This window comes from Chiloscyllium punctatum, chromosome 29 (assembly GCF_047496795.1).
Source record: "Chiloscyllium punctatum isolate Juve2018m chromosome 29, sChiPun1.3, whole genome shotgun sequence".
In the NCBI taxonomy this organism is placed as follows: domain Eukaryota; kingdom Metazoa; phylum Chordata; class Chondrichthyes; order Orectolobiformes; family Hemiscylliidae; genus Chiloscyllium; species Chiloscyllium punctatum.
Genome location: NC_092767.1, coordinates 60,785,671 through 60,808,137, shown reverse-complemented (window position 1 = coordinate 60,808,137; position 22,467 = coordinate 60,785,671). Strand labels below are relative to the sequence as shown.

Here is a 22,467-nt window from a genome sequence, read left to right as displayed (position 1 = left end):
GTTCTGCAAAAAATGTGTGTTTCTTAAACGCAAATTGGCTTTAACGCGATTGAAGAATTTAGACTGTTATTTGTAGAATGTGAATTTTCGTTACTTGTACTGGCTATAATGCAACTCTGGTCCCATTATTTAAATGGATGGCTACTGCACGACTTTCTTATAACACAAGATTGCATGAGAACTGAACTAGCATGTTATATCAGAACTGACTGTACTTAACAAGAATGACTATTTATTACAGTAATTAGACTCTGGTTACAAGTAAGTAGTCATGAGTTGTCAGCTCAAAACTACTAATTAACACTTAAACGCCCCCATACAAACACACAGACCAAAAAAAAAGCATGGATTAATGATGGAGGGGAAATTGGGAAAGCAAGTTCAATGATTCCTGTTCACAAGGGTTGCTGAGATGATTCATATGTTGGTCAAACAGTTTTACACAGACAACAATGGGAGTTGAGCCCATCACATCTGAAAGTTACTGGTACTTCCAGATGTAAATGTGGGCTGTAGGAAAGGCCAACCTTGGTGCTCTGGCACTTTGTTGCCACTAAAAATGAAAAAACAAGTTTTTCAAACCTCACCATTCCTATTCATGCCACCCAATTTCTCTTTAAATCAATCCCACAACCTTTTATAGCCCAACAATAATTTAGTGCAAACTTGTGCCTTCCCATGTCCCTCATCCACTGCCCTTACACCTGGCAACTCTTCCTGTATCCATCTTGGGACCTTTGCTGAAGTTAATAAAACTTGGGTATCTATTGATGAGTTAGCTACTTAAAAGAGATAATGACTCACTATATTGCCTCTAATGCATAACCATTTATTAAAAACAAGCACTTGTAATTACAATCCCACTTCAAAAGACATTGATTGATAACTCCAGTAGCTGGCAATATAAACTGACAGACATGTAGCTCTAACTCTACAACAATAACCTTCAGGCTTATGGCATAGTAAAGTAGCAAGCATTAAGTGCACTCTGCCCCCATTTCATCTTCTGAGAAATGGGGCATAGGTTTTAGGACAGGACCTGACATCATTTTGGCTTAGCCAGCGACCATCTCCATCTGCTCAAAAATTCAGTCTCACGTTTCAAGTTTTAAAAAGGATAAGATCATAAGGTGCTTGGGTAGAAATTAGCTATTTGGCCATGCAAAGGGATCTAATAAATTTCAACTTTACTATCTTTTAACCTTTGACACAGTTTCTGATTAAAAATCAACCTCAGTCTAGAATATACTTAATCACCAGACTCTACAGCCCTATGAGGTAAAGAATTCCACAGGATACGCTCAGGAGAAATTCCTCCTCATGGTCAGTCTCAAAGTGGTGGCCCCTGACACAGATTATGCTTCCTGATAGACTTTCACAAAAGGAGATACAACCGTCGCATAGCTATCCTGCTAAGCCCACTAAGAATACTATACATTTCAACAGATGGGGAGAAACTGTTTCCACTGTAGGAAAGATCGAGAATGATTCATCAACAGAATTTCTATCTGAAACATTAAAGTATTTTTATTTAAAAGATGCTACCTGACCTTGCAGAGTGCTTCCAACATCCTCTGTTTGTCAAATAAAAACAGTCAATGCTGATTCACGATGAATGGCAATGGCAAAGAAATGGCCAAACACAAAAAAAAATGTATCGTTATGTAGTTATGAAAAGGGTCCTTGCACAGGAGGAATAGTAAAAATTGTAGCCTTGGTGGGTGGGTAGGATAAAAAGTCATCACCAGTTACAAATCAAATGAGAGAGATCCATTAGAACTATTCCAATAAGGTTTTGAGAAATCAGTTTTAATAAGCAAATTCAAAAGTGAAATTGTAACCTCCACTGATAAAGTTTTAACTTTCAAAGTTAAAATTATCCAACAATTATATAAAGACACTGGTCAATGTTTCCATTTTCAGTGTTCAATATCATATCGCTCATGTATTGTTAGAAATGCTCTACATAAAGACCGTCTGCAGCAATCTCTAAATTAGATGCTGAACTGAATAGAGCAAAGTTTGTTGCAAAGGTACCCACAAGATATCTGCACCCCATATGAACTTTTAAAAAAAAATTGTACTTATTCAGAGCATGTGCAATTGAAGCATTCGCAAAGAATAGTGGTGCACTATTTTACACTGCAAACAATATGGAGTTAATCTAACATGTAGATTCCTTACCCTTGGGTGCAATTTGCTGTAACTGTTGGCGCAGTTGTTTCAATGTAATTTTAGCAGAATAGTACTTGGCCTCTTTTTTGCTGAAACCCGAACCTTCTTGAAACTTGAACCCATCCACGACTGCACAAACAGAATAACGTGAAACAGCAGCAGCCTCTGGCAATCAAAATATTAAGTCTGATTTTCACCATGATGATATAATGTAGAAAGCAGCTATTTTCAAAAATCACATCCTGAAATGGTCAAATCAGAAAGCATTGGACAGAAGCAAGCCATTCAGCCCTCTGACCATGTCGAACCATTCAAATTAGACTCATAGTTGATCTGTATCTCAATACCACGTTCCCCCACGTCGCCAGTAACACTTACCTAATTAAAATGTGTTGGTCACTTGAAAGCCATCGTTGCTTTTTAATACAGAGCGTATTCCAGATTTGTTACCCTCCGAAGCATTTTCTAACTTCTCTCTTAAAATTACCTAAATCAATTTTCTTCCATTTCTAGACTTCCTCACTATAGTAATAATGGTTTCTGTGCTATGACTGTAGTAAGTCTATTCATTTTAAATGCTACAACTCCAGAGATATTGAAGGTCCATACTGGTTTGTAGCAAGGCCTCGGCTTGGGCAGATGAATAGTACATACTGTTTATGCCGTACAAGTACTAATCAATGATCATTTCCAACAAGAGAACTACTCTTGGAGGTTCAACAGCATTAGCATCACCAAACCACCCAAATACCTAGACTAAAGACAGACAGAAATTTAGTTTGACTAGCTATGTAAATACTGTGGTTACAAATAACACATCAGAAAGTGAGAATTCGGTCATTGAGAATTCCTAATTCCTGACTTCCTACAGCCTGTCCATCATCTAGAAGGCTTTCTACTTATCTTGACTGCTGGAGCACATTTATCCAAATAAAGCAGTTCAACTGATCTACATCCTGTATACACACACACACACACACACACACACACAATCTTTGAAAACTAATTACCTCTCCCACCAGAGAAGTGTGCACTACATAATGCACGGCAACAACTCAACAGGATTTTTCCAAACTCATCCCTCACAGAACACAGACACTGGGTACATGGGAGCACCACCAACTGCAAGGGCCCCTCGGAGTCTCACAACATCTAACCTTGGAACTATATCACTGTCTTATACGATCACTGATTCTGGTCCTGGAATTCCAACCCTAAGAGTACTATGACTGGGCCAAAATCACAGACTGCAACAGTTCAAGTGAAAAATTAGGAATCAGTAACAAACAAAGTGTCCCCGTTGTCCAAATGTTATGAATAAGCAGAAAACAATCAATCACTCCTTACCTTTGAATACAAGGAAATTGTGAATGTGTACACACAGATGGTGAATTAAACCTCTTAAGTCGCAATTTAAGTCAGATGAGCTATAACTGCTCTTGAAAGTCCATACACCTTTCCTAAGGCTGGATTCCCAGGCCTGTTCTACAATTACATCATCTGTACGTCAACTTCATTCATCAGTCTTAGTCCTATATTCCTAACACACACTTCTAAAGAAAAAAATGTTAGGGTAAAATTTTGATGCAGCAGAAAGCTCATCAGCCAACTGTGTGTGTGTGTGTGTGTGTGTGTACGTACGCACATGGTCAGTTGGAAGCAAAGGCAGGAACATGGCTTTCATCAGACATTCCCCCTTCCCTCCATTCAGTTCTTGATGAAGCATGGGTTGCCTTTGGCAGCCAATTGCTGGCAACGGGTATTCTTAGCAAGACCATGGATGGGCTCAGTAAATAGTAAGAGGTCTGATAAATAAGTTTCTCAAAAAAAATCTAACAGAGACTTTTAATATCTTCACAGCATACCTGAATTTTCCACCTCTTGGAAATGCAGACTGCACCCTTTCCGTTGACAGAATGAATAGAGCGCAGAAACAGGATTCAAGCTCATCTCCTCAAACTCATTTAGTAATGCAATCAGCCCACTCGCATCTTCAACAGGCTTAGTGTTTGCAGAAAGTCTTGTACCAGAGTCAGCTTAAGAAAAAAAGTACCAAGTCTCAGTAATCATAATTCAAAACTGTGAGGCTGCTATCTTCAAAATAAGGAATGGCACTAGCCACAAGCGCCTGAGAAGGATTCTAGGAAAAGTTGGCTTGGTCATCACAACTGAGACGGGATTACAGAGGGACCAGTGCTCAACTGGAGGAAGAGCATGTACCAGATAGCAGTAGTTAGAAGTGACTAAGGAGGATTCTGTGAGAAGTCAGCCATCTTGAAGAGGGGCTTTGAGGTCTAAGTGTTGCTGTTGCATTCAAAATGTGGGCTTTGGTGAGTGTTTAGTTTCACTGAGGAAGAAGAACAGCTTTAAAAGGTATGGCAAGATTAGGTCTTTCCTTTATTCCAATTAGTGGAGTGGACCAAAAGAATCTTTTAATCCAGTTGAACATGTGACTGAAGAGTTGGTGTTGGAGGGAAGGAATATGGATCAATGGGATCTCTTCGAGGGCAGAAGGGACAGGTTACACCTAAACTGGAGAAGCACCAATATCCTTGCCGAGGAGATTTGCTAGTGCCAATCAGAAGGGCTTGAACTAGTCTGGCAGGGTGGTGGAAAATAGAGTCGGTTAACACGTGGAGTTATTGAGAAGGTAGAGGTTAAGCCAAGATAGGAATAGGCAGGGCCAGGCTAATTAATACAGCAGGACTGGCAGTCTGAAATGTACTTAATTTAATGCAAGGAATATAACAGGTAAGGCAGATAAGCTTTCACCCTAGACTGCTCCATGGAACTACAAAGTTGTATCCATTGTAGAAAACTTGACTGACAGAAGGTTGGGACTTGCTTAACATTCCAGGGGTTCGATATTTCAGACATGATAGAGAAGACTGTCAAGGGGTGGAGGAGTTGCATTACTGATTAAGTACGAGAGTGTCATTGCTGTATTAAGAGAATACATCTTGGAGAGCTCATCTAGAATGTGGGTAGAATTCAGAAATAAGAAAGGTGCAGATACTATGGAGGCCTACAGTACAACCCCATCATAAAGTCTGCAAGAGACACAGATAAAGATATGCAGACAGATGATGGGAAGCTAGGTAAAGAAGAGAATTTTGGGTAATCCAAGATGGAGGACAGAAAAAAATGTGGCTATGAGAGCTGCTGATTTTTTAAAAAGATATTCAGTATTGGAGCTGATTTCCTCAAATTCTAGAAGCAATAATTACTGTTTTAGAAGCTGTTGCATTGTTTTGCAATGGGGGGGGGGGAAGCGAGGGAGGAGTGGGAAGAAATCAAAACAACAGCACTTTAAAAAGTGAGCAAGACAAAGGCAAAGGCAGTGACCACATGGGAAGTGAATTAAAACACAGCAGTAACCTGCACAGATGTCTGACCCAGCAGTAACCTGTACAGCTAATTGCCTGTTGTTTGGTCCCTAGACTATCAGAGGCTGAGAGGTGACCTTATGGAGCTTTATAAAATCATGAGGGGCATGGATAGGGTGAATAGCTAAAGTCTTTTCCTCCAGGTGGGGGAATCCAAAACTAGAGGGCATAGATTTAAAGTAAGAGGGGAAAGCTTTGAAGGCGACCCAAGGGTAACATTTTCATACAGGGTAGTGAGTGTTTGGAACAAGCTGCCAGAGGAAGTGGTTGAGGTTGGCACAATTACAGCATTTAAAAGGCATCTGAATGGGTACATTAATAGGAAGGGTTTAACAGGGATATGGGCCAAACGCTGTTAATTGGGACTAGAGTAATTTAGGGTATCTGATCGGTATGGACGAGTTGGACCCAAGGGTCTGTTTCTGTGCTATATAATTCTGACTCTATGCAAAAACAACAGGTTGTTGTAGTGGGTGATGTTAACCTCCCCAATAATGACTATGAATTCCTTAGTGACAGGGCCTTAGATGAGGCAGAATCTGTCAGGTGCATTCAGGGGAATTTCTTCAAACAATAATGTAGATAGTCTGAAGGAAGGGGCTATTTTAAACCTTTTACTGTGGAATGAGCCTGGCCAGGTGATTGAAATTTCAGTGCTGGGACCTTTCTAATATTGTACACTTGTAACATATAGAATGGTGGTCTGATTAGTAAATTTGCAGATTACACAAATTGGAGCAGTGGTGGATAGTGAGAAAGGTTAACATAAGATAGAGTTGGATGCAGATCAGTTGCAAAGTTGATTGGAGATCACTCGACTATTAATCCAGAAACCCAGAATAATGTTCTGGGAAGCTCGGTTTGAATCTTGCTATGGCAGAGGTTGGAATTTGAATTCAATTTTAAAAAAAAATCTGAATTAAGAGTCATCAGGTGACCACGAAACTTATCAATTGTCAGAAAAACCCATCTGGTTCACGGAATGCTCTTTAGGGAAGGAAATCTGTTATCCTTACCTGGTCTGGCCTACGTGATTCCACAGCCACAGCAATATGGCTAATTCTGAACTGCCCTCTGAAATGGCCTTGCAAGCCACTCAGTTGTATCAATCACTAGAAAGTCACAAAGAATTGAAGCTGGATGGACCACCTGGCATTGGCCTTGGAACCAGGAAAAACAACGACAAAAACCCAAACAGCACAGTAGACCATGCAAAGTCCTCCTTAACATCTGGGCACTAATGCCAAAATTGGAAGTGCTGTCTCACACACTAGTCAAGCAATAGCCTAACAAAAGTCATTCTTACAGAATCATATTTTACAGATAACACTCCAGACACTACCATTACCATCCCTGGATATCTCTTGTCTCAAATGCAGGACAGATCCAGCAGAGGTGGCAGCACAGTGGTATACAGGCAGTAGGGAGTTGCTCTGGGAATCCTTGACATTGACTCTGGAACCCATGAAGTCTCATGGCTTCAGGTTAAACATGGGCAAGTTAAACTTCTTACTAGTTACCACATACAGTCCTCCTTCAGCTGATGAATCAGTACTCCATGCTGAACAACACTTGGAGGAAGCATGGTGGATTGCAAGGGTGCAAAATGTATTCTGGATGGAGGATTTCAATATCCACCACCAAGAGTGGCTCGACAGCAGCATGAGCCGGTCGAGTCCTAAAGGAAACAACTGCTAGCCTGGGTCTGCGGCAGGTAGTGAAGGAACCAACAAGAAGGAAAAACAGACTTGACCTCATCCTTACTAATCTGCCGGCTGCAGAAGAATCTGTCCATGACAGTATAGGTAAAAGTGACCACTGCACTGTCCTTATGGAGACGAAGTCCCACTTTCACACCAAGAATAACCTCCATTGTGTTGTGTGGCAATATCACCTTGCTAAATAGAACAGACTTTGAACCAATCTAGCAGCTCAAGACTAGGCTTCCATGAGGCACTGTGGGCCACCAACAGCAGCAGAGCTGTACTCCAGCATAGTCTGCAAACTCATAGCCTGGCATATCCCCCACTCAACCATTACCATCAAGCAAGGGGATCAACCCTGGTTCAATGGAGAGTGTAGGGGGGCATGAGGGCCTTTGCCTGAAGTGTCGATTTTCCTGCTCCTCGGATGCTACCTGACCTGCTGTGCTTTTCCACCACCACTCTAATCTAGACTGATTTCCAGCATCTGCAGTAGCAACTTTTGCCTAATGTAGGGGGCATGCCAGGAGCAACATCAGGTATACCTAAAAATGAAGTGTCAAATTGGTGAAGCTACCAAACAGAGCTACTTGGTGACAAACGGCATAAACAGCAAGTGACTGACAGAGCTAAGCGATCCCACAACCAACAGATCAGATCTAAGCTCTGCAGTTCTTCCACATCCTGTCGTGAATGGTGGTGGGCAATTAAACAACTCACTGGAAGAGGAGGCTCCACAAATATCCCCATCCTGAACGATGAAGGAGCCCAGCAAGTCAGTGCAAAAGATAAGGCTGATGCAATCTTAACAATAGAGTCATAGATCTTCAGTCAGAACAGCCAAGTGGATGATCCATCTCGGGCTCTTCCAGTGGTCCCCAACATCACAGATACCAGTCTCCAGCCAATTCGATTCACTCCATATGATATCAAGAAACAGCTGGAGGCACTGGATACCGCAAAGGCAATGGGCCCTGATAACATTCCAGCGATAGTACTGAAGACATGTGCTCCAGAACTTGCCGGTCCCCTAGCCAAGCTCTTCCAGTACAATTACAACACTGGCGTCTATCTGACAGTGTGGAAAACTATCCAGATATGTCTTGTACGCAAAAAACAGGATAAATCCAACCCAGCCAATTACCGCCCAGTACACTGTCCATCATCAGTAGTGATGGAAGGAGTCAGCAACAGTGATATCAAGTGGTACCTGCTCAGCAATAACATGCTCAGTTTCGCCAGGGTCATTCAGCTCCTGATCTCATTACAGCCTTGGTTCAAACATGAACAAAAGAGCTGAATTCCAGAGGGGAGGCAAGAGTGACAGCCCTTGACATCAAGGTCGCACTTCACTGAGTATGGTATCAAGGAGCCCTGGCAAAACTGGAATCAATGGGCATCAGGGGGCAAACACTCCACTGGTTAAGAGTCCACTGGAACAAAGCAAGATGGTTGTGAAAGGTCAGTCATCTCAGTTTCAGGACATCTCTGCAGGAGTCCCTCAGAGTAGTGTCCTCGGGCCAAACATCTTCAAATGCTTCATCAATGACCTGGCCTCTGTCATAAGGTCAGAAGTGGGGAGGTTTGCCAATGATTGCAGTGTTCAGCACTCTTCGTGACTCTTCAGATACTGGAGCAGTCTGTGTTCAATTGCAACAAGATCGGGACAATATCCAGGCTTAGGCCGACAAGTGGCAAGTAACATTTGTGCCACACAAATGCCAGACAAAGACCATCACCAATAAGAGACACTAACCACCAGCCCTTGACATTCAACGGTATTACCATCATTGAATCCCCCACTCAGTCAACATCCTTAGGGTTACCATTGACCAGATACTCATCTGGATTCACCACATAAAAACAGTGGCTACAAGAGCAGTTCAGAGACTAGAGATACTCGATGTACACTTGCTTGCTGAGCTGGAAGGTTCATTTTCAGATATTTTGTCACCATACTAGGTAATATCTTCAGTGAGCTTCTGGAAGCTTCAGGAAGAGTTTATGCTCGAAACGTTGACTCTCCTGCTCTTCTGGATGCTGCCTGACCGCTGTACTTTTCCAGCACCACACTTTTCGATTCTGATCTCCAACATTTGCAGTCTTCACTTCCAAAGTCTAGTTGTAGTTTTAAGACTTTAGTTTGGCCACATTTGGCAGATCTGGTCATCACACTATAGAAAGCATGTGAAGACCTAAGAGGGTGAAGAGAGCTTAACTAAGATGTCCAACTGCAAGAGAAACTCTTCCTTCCCACAGATCCTGCCAAACCTGTTGGGTTCCTCCAGCAACTGCACTTCTGCAGTAATAACCAGGATGTTGCCCAGATTGGAGCATATTAGCTGTAAATAGAGGTTGGACAACCTTAATCTCTAAAGCTCTGGCAAAAGCAAATAAGGTATACAAATGAGAGGCATGGATAGGCAGTGTCTTTTTCAGGGCTGAAAATGCCAAATCTATTGCCCGTTAGAATTTAAGTTGAAGCACAAGTTTTGTTTTTAAAAGAACAGAGGTCAGTAGGTGCTTGGAATGTGCTGCCGGGGGAGGTGGTAGGAGCAGATATGTAAGCAAAGTTTCAGGAATTCAGACAGATGAAGAGGCAAAGAATAGAGAGGTATGGACCATGTCCAGGCAGATGGAATAGTTTAGAATGGCATCACTGTCAGCACAGACACGGTGGGCTGAATGGCCTGTTCCTACACAGTCATGTTCAAAGTTCTTTGACACAATTGTAATTCATTTGAAAACTAAGTCTTCCAACCAATTTACAAATTGTCCAACCTCGTATTTGCCATTTGGAATAGGGCTGATGACAGACTTATTAGCAGAAAGTACAGGGAAGTATAAAACTTGAAAGTGGGTTTGAGTGTGCTCTTAAGAAAAATCTATTTCCTTCCAGGAACGCCAAAAACAGAAGACATAGGTTTAAGATAATTTAAGGCAAGTTTTTTGATGCATATTGTGATAATCTGGAATTCGCTGTCTGAAAAAGGGTCATGGAAACAGGTTCGATGGTAACTTTCAAAAGAGTATTTATCTAATTCCCCCCAAAAATTGCAGGCATATGGAGAAAAAGCAGCACTGTACATCTAACAGAACAGCTGGTTGAATAGGTCAAGCATTGTCATATTGTATGGCATAATCCAACGATTCAATTCTGATCCTTCAATTTCTAACTAATTAATACTTAAAAGACTCAGTACTAGCTTTGAGCCAACTAAAGTGACAATTAGGCAAATTAATCTGTACAGCATACAGGACCTCCAGCAAACATAACTTTTCTCATCTGCACAAGTTCATGAAGTTTTAAGTTTTTAAAAAATGATGGACTATATGCAAAACATCCTAATGTTCATTGCAATTATTCAAAGCAATTATTCGAGCAATGAGTTACCAATACTTGAAATAGTTTTTCACATAGGGCAGTGATAGAAAACAAAAGGAAGTCATTAAAGATTGCTGCTGTAATCAGGGACACTTGGAATCACCAATGCTTAAGGGGGACATTTCTAGATGGGTTGAACATCTTCACTGCATGTTGCGCATAGATATTGGATAGCACATAACATTCAAACACAGGAGTTCAGATATAACTATTTGCTCAGGTGCAGTTTTTGTAATAAACAAACAAAAAATGGTGAGGCAGAAACTGAGCAGGCACAGAGGGGGAAAAAGTGCTACATTTTGCATCAGCCAATCAGGGCAGAACTTATACACTTAATGGTAAGGTCCTGGGGAGTATTGCTGAACAAAGAGACATTTGTGTGCAGGATCATAGTGCCTTGAAAGTGGAGTTGCAGGTAGATAGGATAGTGAAGGCTGCATTTGGTATGCTTGCCGTCATTGGTCAGTGCATTGCATATAGGAGTTGGGGGGTCATGTTGCAGCTGTACTGGACATTGGGAAGAGGCCCCACTTTTGGAATACTGCATGCAATTCTGGTCTCCGTTCTATAGGAAGGATGTTGTGAAACTTGAAAGGGCTCAGAAAAGATTTACAAGGATATTGCCAGTGTTGGAGGGTTTGAGCTCTCAGGAGTGGCTGAATAAACTAGGACTACTTTCCCTACAGTGTCAGAGGCTGAGGGATGACCTTTGAAGGGATCTAAGGGGCAATTTTTTCCACATAGAGGGTGTATGGAATGAGCTGCCAAAGGAAGAGGTGAAGACTGGTACAATTACAACATTTAAAAAGCATCTGGATGGGTTTATGAATAGGAAGGGTTTGGAGGGACATTAGCCAAACGCTGGCAAAGTGGGACTAGATTTATTTAGGATGTCTGGTCACCATGGACAAGTTGGGTTGAAGGGTCTGTTTCTATGCTGTACATCTCTATGACTCTAATTCAATTTTGATTCCACCAGCATTATGGAACTAAAATTAATATAGCTGGAAAGAGATACTTTTTAAAATTACTTATAAAAAATACTTATTTCAATTAAATACCCGCAATCCAATTATTTATCAGATGACAACTCCAGATTTTCTGCCAATCCGAAACTAACGTTTGTTATAATTAAATTTAGCAGTCCTGATTTATGGGAAATCCCAAGTAAAAACTGGAAATATTGGAGAAACTCAGGGATCAAGCAAACATCTGTGAAGAGAGGACGTTGAGTCAGATTACTTATATCAAACTGAAATGGGCTAGAAAACAGTGGGTTTCATGTAATAAAGATTTAAATAATCACCAGTTCAAGAGATAATGTTATGAAATCGAGAACACAGTTTACAGCTAACACTGGTGCACCTCTAAACAGCCATTACTCAAATTCCCATTGTCATATTCAAAATGCTAAATATTTCAAAATATCTTAATGACTTGGTGGAAGGCAGAAAGTGTGCCATAGCCAAATTTCAGAGGAGACAAAAGATGGAAAGTCAGGTTGCGAGCAGGCTGCAAACAGTTTGCAGAGAGATATTGGTCAGTTAAGTAGGCAAAAAAAATGGCAAATGAATATAACATGGGAAAATGTGAAGTTGTTCTTTGGATTTTAACTTTCCAAACATCGACTGGGACTGCCATAGTGTTAAAGGTTCAGATGGAGAAGAATTTCTTAAGTGTGCACATGACAATTTTCTGATTCAGTATGTGGATGTACCTACTAGAGAAGGTGTAAAACTTGACCTACTCTTGGGAAATAAGGCAGGACAGGTGACTGAGGTGTCAGTGGGGGAGCACTTTGGGGCCAGCGACCATAATTTTATAAATTATAAAATAGTGATGGAAAAGGATAGAGCAGATCTAAAAGTTGAAGTTCTAAATTGGAGAAAGGCCAATTTTGACGGTATTAGGCAAGAACTTTCAAAAGCTGATTGGAGGCAGACGGTTAAGAAAAAGAAGGAAGCATGTGAGGTACAGACAGGATAGATCGAGTGAATCCTTAGAAAAGTATAAAGAAAGTAGGAGTATACTTAAGAGGGAAATCAGGAGGGCAAAATGGGGACATGAGATAGCTTTGGCAAATAGAATTAAGGAGAATCCAAAGGGTTTTTACAAATATATTAAGGACAAAAGGGTAACTAGGGAGAGAATAGGGCCCCTCAAACATCAGCAAGGCAGCCTTTGTGTGGAGCCACAGAAAATGGGGGAGATACTAAATGAATATGTTGCATCAGTATTTACTGTGGAAAAGGATATGGAAGATATAGACCGTAGGGAAATAGATGGTGACATCTTGCAAAATGTCCAGATTACACAGGAGGAAGTGCTGGATGTCTTGAAACGGTTAAAAGTGGATAAATCCCCAGGACCTGATCAGGTGTACCCGAGAACTCTGTGGGAAGCCAGAGAAGTGATTGCTAGGCCTCTTGCTGAGATATTTGTATCATCGATAGTCACAGGTGAGGTGCCGGAAGACTAGAGGTTGGCAAACGTGGTGCCACTGTTTAAGAAGGGTGGTAAAGACAAGCCAGGGAACTACAGACCGGTGAGCCTGAACTCGGTGGTGGGCAAGTTGTTGGAATGAATCCAGAGAGACAGGATGTACATATATTTGGAAAAGCAAGGACCGACTGAAGAAAGGCTCATGCCCAAAACGTCGATTCTCCTGCTCCTTGGATGCTGCCTGACCTGTTGCGCTTTTCCAGCAACACATTTTCAGCACTGATTAGGGATAGTCAACATGGCTTCATGCGTGGGAAATCATGTCTCACAAACTTGATTGGGTTTTTTGAAGAAGTAACAAAGAAGGTTGAGGAGGACACAGCAGTAGATGTGATCTATATGGACTTCAGTAAGGCATTCGACAAGGTTCCCAATGGGAGACTGATTAGCAAGGTTAGATTGCATGGAATACAGGGAGAACTAGCCACTTGGATACAGAACTGACTCAAAAGGTAAAAGACAGAGGGTGATGGTGGAGGGTTGTTTTTCAGACTGGAGGCCTGTGACCAGTGGAGTGCCTCAAGGATCAGTGCTGGGCCCTCTACTTTTTGTCATTTACATAAGTGATTTGGATGAGAGCATAACAGGTACAGTTAGTAAGTTTGCAGATGACACCAGAATTGGAGGTGTAGTGGACAGCGAAGAGGGTTACCTCTGAGTACAACAGGATCTGGACCAGCTGGGCCAACGGGCTGAGAAGTGGCAGATGGATTTTAATTTGGATAAATGCGAGGTACTGCATTTTGGGAAAGCAAATCTTAGCAGGACTTATACACTTAATGGTAAGCTCCTAGGGAGTGTTGCTGAACAAAGAGACCTTGGAGTGCAGGTTCATAGCTCGTGGAGTCGCAGGTAGCTAGGATAGTGAAGGCAGCGTTTGGTAGGCTTTCCTTTATTGGTCAGAGTATTGAGTAGATGAATTGGGAGGATGTTGCGGCTGTACAGGACATTGGTTAGGCTACTTTTGGAATATTGCGTGCAATTCTGGTCTCCTTCTTATCAGAAAGATGTTGTGAAACTTGAAAGGGTTCAGAAAAGATTTACAAAGGATGTTGCCAGGGTTGGAGGATCTGAGCTTTAGGGAGAGGCTGAACAGGCTGGGCCTGATTTCCCTGGAGTGTCGGAAGCTGAGGGGTGACCTTATGTAGGTTTACAAAATTATGAGGGGCATGGATAGGATAAATAGACAATTTATCCCTGGGGTCGGGGAGTTCAGAACTAGAGGGCATAGGTTTAGGGTGAGAGGGGAAAGATATAAAAGAGACCTAAGGGGCAACTCTTTCACTCAGAGGGTGGTATGTGCATGGAATGAGCTGTCAGAGGATGTGGTGGAAACTGGTACAATTGCAACATTTAAGAGGCATTTGGATGGGTATATGAATAGGAAAGGTTTGGAGGGATATGGGCTGGATGCTGACAGGTGGGACTAGATTGGGTTGGGATGTCTGGTCGGCATGGACGGGTTGGACCGAAGGGTCTGTTTCCATGCTGTACATCTCTATGACTCTTTGCCCTCTAGTTCTGGACTTCCTGACCCCAGGGAAAAGTCTTTGCCTATTTACCTTATCCATGCCCCTCATAATTTTGTAAACCTCAATAGGTCACCCCTCAGCCTCCAACGGTCCAGGGAAAACAGCCCCAGCCTGTTCAGCCTCTCCCTATAGGTCAAATCCTCCAACCTAGGCAACATCCTTGTACATCTTTTCTGAACCCTTTCAAGTTTTGCAATATCTTTCCGACAGGAAGGAGACCAGTACTACTAACAGTGGTAACTAATCTCCAGATCTCAGAAGAAATCCTTTCAGGAACCTCACCAAAATCAACACTTAACCAAAAAAAAAAGGGAAAATTCAGCCCTTTGCTTTTTCACTTCTACTAAGAAGTTATCATTTTACACTCAGCTTTCTATCCAGCTCTCCTTACCCTTTCCAATATCACTATCTTTTCCTTCCATAATTAGTGAGTGTGAAAAACCCAACTTGTAGCCACCAAATACTTTCACTGACAATGGCCAGTCAACTGAATAGCAAAATTAAGATACCTCACCGTCGCCAAATTAAATTTAAATTATGTTTAATTATTTACTGAATTGAAGTATGGGAAGATTTTTTTTCTTTTCTCTTATTTCTGATTTGTTTTGTAGATTAGTAGATTGTTTATTGTTATTATTGATGTACCATAAGATTGTTAGTCTCTTTTGTAACTTTATAGTTTTGTAAATAATAAAAATCTTTTTCAATTAAAAAAAGGGATTACTGTCCAAGTTTTATGAAAGCCATCTCTTGTAATTCTTTTTGGGTGTGGCAAGGGGAAGAAAGAGTACAAAATAAAAGAATCTGATGTGGGATGAAGCTCCTAAGGCATAAACACCACTGAACTGTGAGCTGAATAACCTATTTGTGTTATTAATTCAATGTACTAAAAGCATAAATAAATCACTAAAATCTGTAGTCCTCTGGTCAGATGATGTACCTGGATTGAGTGTTTCCAAGGGAATCGGCAAATCCTGTTCATTCTCAGATTTCTCAGTTTGAAGCTGCAAGGTGGTGGAGGTAGTGGCATTGCAGGGCAGGTTCCTTCTAGAAGTACTCTGGCCTGTAGAATCTTCAGGTTTTATATCAGTATTAACAACCGGTGTATTTTCCACTGAGTTTTCCTTTTGCACCGAAGGGGAACATGATATGTTTCGTGAAAGTGATGCAGCTATTCGAAGGGTTCTCCTTCCTTCCTTTGGGGTCTCGCGTACATTCATTGTTCTGAAATTTCAGAAGATCTTATTTATGCCCATTTTTTAAAAATTGAAAACTTGATATCACAATTGATTTCCACTCAGCAGGTAGGCATTAAAAGGTGGGGTAGAGGCAGGAGCAGAATATTGGGTGTGGGGGTGGGGGTGGTGTTGAAGTTGGAGGGTGGGGGGGGGGGGGTGGAGTGGGGGGCGGGGGGAAAACACACTCACTCATGCTGCTGGCACTCTAACGCAAACATACAGCCTGAGCTAACAGACTCCTCACTGTCCATAAAGTTTTATCTGTTATGTAATATGGATGAATTCATTCACAACATAGTGGGAAGATAAGCATCGTCAGTTCTTTGGCACAGGCAGCACAAAAGTAACAACTGGAAGAGACAGCTAAGTTCTATGTTAGCCTGGGATGTAATATACTATTAACGTAGAATGAAGCCTTCCTTCTTTACAGACAAGGGGATGCATATTGCTTCTTCCAAGATAGTTTCTCAAGTCAGCTTTTACAAGTGAAAAGAAGCAACCCAGCAAGACCATGTATTTCTAGCTCAAATCATCTGCAAAGTCAAAATATTACCCAAACAAATAACTTGGTAAATGTCATTAAATTGCAAGTACAGATCAAAGACTAACCATAGTTGAATTGACCACAATCTGATTTAGATTGATTTCAGTTGGCTTCATTCAATCAGAACCTGTAAATGGTATATGATTACCTGGCAAGTCATCTTCCCTTTTCAGAGAACTAACTTTTCAGCAGTCATGCTCAAGGTTACTTGTCTGGATATGATTTACACAGGAGTTATAGAAAAAATAATTAGCTAAAAGAAAGTAACTTCTTGCTTTTAAAGTGTTGCATCCAAATTAAACCATTTTGATAATGGTGTGATTTATAAATTCTTTAATAAAATTTATTTTGAATTAGTGGCAAATAGATTATGGGACCAACATCCAATTATTCAATCTTCTGGAAAAATACCCAATAGATCTTTCTATCTTCTTGCAAAATTACTGCATTGACACCCACATAACTTGCATCGATAGCCACCTTGAATGGTTTTACGTAATTAGGTGTGGCTAACATTCCAGCAATGGTTCAAACAGCTTTCAGGTTGTCAGATGCTTTCTGACAGTCTTCTGTCCGCTGAAATTCTCTGCACTTCAGCAAGTCAGTAGTGGAGTACACTGCTAAAGTTTGATACAAAAATTCTGATTAAAAAAAACACAATCCTAAGAATCACAGTACTTCCTTCTTTGTCAACAGTATGGGAAACTCCCTAATAACTTTTATTTTCATATCCCGTGGGACCATCTGTTCATTCCAATAACTCAGCCCAGGAATGTGACTTAGACTTTTGCAAACTCACTTAGGTTTATTACTAAAACTGCCTCCCAAAGTCGATCAAACAATTCCAATAGATGCTCCAAAACTTTCTTCCATTGTGACTAAAAGTCACCAGGTCACTACACAATTGAGTAACCCAGAAATGACTTTATTGGTTGCCTTTGAAATGTGGCTGGTTAGTCTTTGAAATGTTTTCCTACCAAACAGCATTACTTTCTACTAGTATATTCCATTTGGTGTCACAAAAGCCAAAATTTTATTCACTCTTTTGGATAAAAGCTGGTTGCCAGTATCCCCTGAATAGGTCCAATTAAAAAATATAAGTTGCTTGTTCCACCTTTTCAATACAAACCCCCAAACACAGAATAGGATATGAATCAAGTTTTGTAATTGCATTGACTTTGCGATAGTCCACACAATCATTGGGTACCTTCCAGTTTTGGTACCATTACTATGGGCGAGGTCCATTCACTGAAACTCACTTCCATTACGCTGGCCTTAAACATGCATTCAATCTCCTTTTTAACCTGTGCCAACTTTAGAGGGTTAGTTCTAAGGATGCTGCTTAATTAGAACAGTATTTCCTACATCTATGTCATGTGTAATTAGATTAGTACTTCCCAGCGTATTTCCAGATGTCTCCCCGTGTAATTATAATAACTCTTTCAGGTCATTTCCATTTCTTCTCTGGAAGGTAACTCAGTAATTTATCCCAAATTTGAGAATTTCCTCATTGGATATTCTTCAAATTAAATTGGACAATTCAGAATCCTCTGAACTTCGTTCTTCATTGTGTTGTAACTAATAACACATTCTCCTTTTGCTTTCCTTCCTTAATAAAAATACAATTGGAGCATATTGACATAATACTGATTTCCTTCTATCTAGTACCAGTATTAAATAGCTCACTTCACTATTTCCTTTTGATTTGGTAAGACTCACTAAACCATGTCTTTAAAAGGTTCCCCTATCACTGGGAGTAACACTAATATTTTATCTCCATATCAAAAATTCACACTTTTGCTCTACTTGCCTGCTTCCTGTTTCATCACATGCTGTGTTAAATTTAAATGCAGTCGAGCCAACTTCGCCACTTTATTTAACCTTTCCCCAAAATTTGACAGTGCCAAGTATGTGGTCTCTGAACTCTGACTCACCGATTTCTCCTTAACTAATTTCAGTGGTCCTCTTACCTCATGCCCCAAAACAAATTCAAATGCACTGAATTTGGTAGATTCATTTGGTACAGCCCGAATAAAAGTACAAATGGAATTCCTTAATTCCAACCCTCTGCACAGTCTTGACTACAAGCCCCCAACATTGTCTTTAAAGTTTGATGCCACTGTCCTAATGCTCCCTGCAATTCTGGATTATGCACCGTGGAGTTGAATGGTTTTATTCCCAAACTACCCATAACTTCCTTGAATTACTTTGATATAAAACTTGACCCTTAATTTGATTGTATTTCTGTGGGTAGTTTGTATCTTGTAAAAATTTGATTAACTCTTTTACAATCTATTTAGCCATGATACTGTGTAATGTAATAGCCTCTGGAACTCTAGTAGATTCATGCATTATGGTCCGCAGACACTGAAGACCACTTTGCGCAGGACCCCTACTAAAAACTGTTAAAACACTTGTAAAAACGTTCTGCAAATGCAGGAATGGGTAATGATGTTGTTGGTTATAATTACTGCCTTAGGTTACCTGACATATCTAGTAAAATTCAACCACATCCTTATGCAGTCAAGGGCAATAAAAATGTTTTCATATTTTGGCTAGTTTTCCTTACTCCCAAATGATCTACTGGTAATTCATTTGCTACCTGCAACACCTCCTTTCTATAACCAACTGGTAGTAAAACTTGAACTTCTGCCCTTTTCTCATCCACCTGAGTGTGTGATGATCTCCATTTCTTCAACAAGACATCAATTAAAGAAACAACAATCTGGGATGTACTCAGATTCTTCTCCTGTGTATGCTTTTTGATACAGCTGCTTCAGTTTTTTTAAAAAATCTGTTCTAATTCAGTTAATTTCTCAGAACTAAAAATACCCACTTTGCCCTTCACCTATTTTTTTTTCTGAACAATTTGATCAAAACGGTCTCTGATAATGCTACTGAAAATGTATTGCTGGAAAAGCGCAGCAGGTCAGGCAGCATCCAAGGAACAGGAGAATCGACGTTTCGGGTAGCAGCCCTTCTCCATTCCTGAAGAAGGGCTGATGCCCGAAACGTCGATTCTCCTGTTCCTTGGATGCTGCTTGACCTGCTGCGCTTTTCCAGCAACACATTTTCGGCTCTGATCTCCAGCATCTGCAGTCCTCACTTTCTCCTCTGATAATGCTACTTCAACTTTATCTTTATTCTTTGATTTCTACTCCTGCTTCAACAAATATGGCTTTGTGACCTTGTTACCAGGTTCAGGGAGAAAAAAAAAACCAGGATATACTTCCTGTAATATCTCAGTTGCATGGTTTTCCACTGGCTTTTCAACCATAGTAGGTGTTACTTCTACCTGTGATCCAGCTATATCATTACCAAGAATAAACTGTATTCTTGGAAGAGAATTTCTCCATTACTCCTAACACCACTTTTTAATCAGACTCTCCAAACTCACTGCTCCTCTTACCACGAGTTCCACATATTACTGCCTTTTCTGGTAATAGTCCTTCTGAATTACCCATATCTTTCACCAAAGACTGACTTGCTCCCGTATCTCAAAATTTTAATTTCTTTAAAGAATTTACTTGCGAGAGCGGGTAAAGAGGTCTGGCACATTTTTCTCAACCAAGTTTTTTTCAACCAACTCCTGATCAGGTTGTACATTCTGGTACAGATTTTTAGCTTCCCCTATGCCTTCATTTACCACTTCAATAAAAGTCGCTGGCTGATCCTGTTTTCTCACATCAGTCTTCCCCTTGCATTTTCTAAACAACCAACATTGCAACTTCATGTGGCCTACTTTATTGCAGTGAAAACACCTAAGCTTTTTTATTTCTCCTTTCCCTTCATGGAAAACTATTTTCTATGCGAGCTTTCCCCCCTTACCACCTGAGCATTTCTCTTTCCCCAATTTCTATCCCTCATCTGCTTCTCCTGCAGTTTTCACACTCTACTCTTCCACAAGTTCTCACTATTTCTGAACTCCAAAATAATTATCTTTTAATAAAAAAAAAGAGTATCATAGATTTGATCTATTTTCAATGTCCTTATCCACCTATCAAACAAACTTTGTGTGATCCTTTCAAACTCATTGTATGTTTGACCAAGATCCCTCCTCAGATTCCTGAAACATTCTGTAGGACTCTGGTACCAGCTCATATGCACTTTAGATGGCATTTTTCATCTTGTTATACTCCTTAGATACCTCTAAGTTCTTCACTACCTTGTCTACCTGTAATGTGGAGCAGCCAGTGTTGGACTGGGGTGGGAAAAGTTAAAAATCACACCACACCAAGTTATAGTCCAACAGGTTTATTTGGAATCACTAGCTTTCGGAGCACTGCTCCTTCATCAGGTGGTTGTGGAGAATAAGACCATAAGACACAGAATTTAAAGCAAAATATTACAGTGTCATGCAACTGAAATGATATATTGAACGAATCTGGATTTCAATTAAGTCTTTCATCTTTTAGAATGGGTTGCAGGTTTCAGTTCATTAATATGCAAGTCCCAGAACTACTTTTAAGTCACCTTCGAGATAACTTAAAGTTTTGTAAGTAAAGATGATCGCTCAGCTCAGACAATGCATTAAAGATGTGAGGTTAGTCTGTTTGAATCCCAATCTTAAATCAGACTGGCTCTATTTCCAAATGGAATTTACAAAATATTACATGTATGGACTGCCTGCAGATTAGTACTTTGTTCAAAAAATGCACATATATATTTGTGTCTAGGTCAATCTCATGTACAAGTCAGCCTTTTATTTTCAGCCAAAAATCTTGTATTTTCCACATAGGACATGTATTAGTCGACCCTAGTTCTTCAGTTACAGATCAACATTTATGAGACAGTGTGCCTGGCCTTCACATTTCGCTCCGGCTTTGCAGTCTGCTAGCCGAATTGCTCCATTCAGAGTCTTCCAGCCGTCATACACTGCTCCAGGTTTTCAGGATTACTGTAATGGTATGACAGGTTTCAGTTACCTACTGTTTACCACGGTCAGAACATATTACCAGGGAATGTTCCAGATACAGGGACCAGAGAGCTGCTGGGAAGGTAAATTTCCCATTTTATCTATTTTGTGGATAAATATTCATTCCCTCGAAAATAATATCTCGTGTACAAGTCAACCCCCCATTATGATTTTAAAAAGTCTTTAAAATTTAACCTAAACATGATAGAATGCATTTGCAAATGTAATTTTAGTGCTTCCAAATAAACCTGTTGGACTATAACCTGGTATTGTCTGATTTGTAACTGTTTACCTGTGACTCCACTTTCAGAGAACTGAGCACGAGAACTCCAATATCCCTCTGTTCCACTACACTCCTTAATTCCTACCTCGATTTGACTTTCCAAAGTGCACGACCTTACACTTAATTATATTAAACTCCATTTACCATTTCTCAGTCCACTTCCCCAGTTGATCAAGGTCCTGCTGCAATTTCTGATAATGTTCCTTACTGTCCATGATACCACCAATTTTAGTGTCAGCTGCAAAAGTTACTAGGAGCAGGAAAAAGAAATGTAAAAAAAAAATTTGACGTTTCAGGCAAAAGCCCTTCATCAGGATTTCCTGTTCAAGGGCTTTTGCCCGAACCGACGATTTTCTGGCTCCTTGGAAGCTACCTAAGCTGCTGTGCTTTTCTAGCACCACTCTAATCTGGATTCTAATCTCCAGCATCTGCAGTACTCACTTTCGCCTTGCAAAATTTACTAATCAGACCTTGTACACGCTCATTGAAATCATTGATAACAAACAGCATGAGCCCTACACCGACCAGAGGCAAACCACTAACATGGGGAGCTGGCTCCCAGCTGTGGCCTACAGACATTCAGTCCTGGGTCAGGAGCTGTTTTTCAACTCACATGGTCACCAGCCATCTCATTTGTTTAAGCCACTTTCTCAAAAGAAACGAAAAAGGCTTCTGCATCCTTCTTGTTGAACCTAGGCAAAGCTTGGACATATTTAATCAGATCCCCACCAGGCCTCTGGCTACGATGGGATTGCTCTCCGCTACGGTCTTCACTACAAAACTCCTACTTTTCATTTCCTGCCA

The 22,467-nt window shown here is 40.7% G+C and overlaps 1 protein-coding gene across 1 annotated transcript in view; it reads right to left on the bottom strand.

Moving 5' to 3' along the window:
• Nucleotides 1-22,467, bottom strand: part of LOC140454347 (adenosine deaminase domain-containing protein 1-like) — an 83,944-nt gene that overhangs the window by 58,105 nt on the left and 3,372 nt on the right. The window contains exons 2-4 of the mRNA XM_072549054.1: nt 15,624-15,907; nt 4,041-4,211; nt 2,185-2,304 (exon numbers count right to left, since the gene is read on the bottom strand). Coding sequence (XP_072405155.1) covers nt 2,185-2,304; nt 4,041-4,211; nt 15,624-15,903 — 571 coding nt within the window. The 5' untranslated portion in view covers nt 15,904-15,907. The remainder of the gene's footprint in view (nt 1-2,184; nt 2,305-4,040; nt 4,212-15,623; nt 15,908-22,467) is intronic.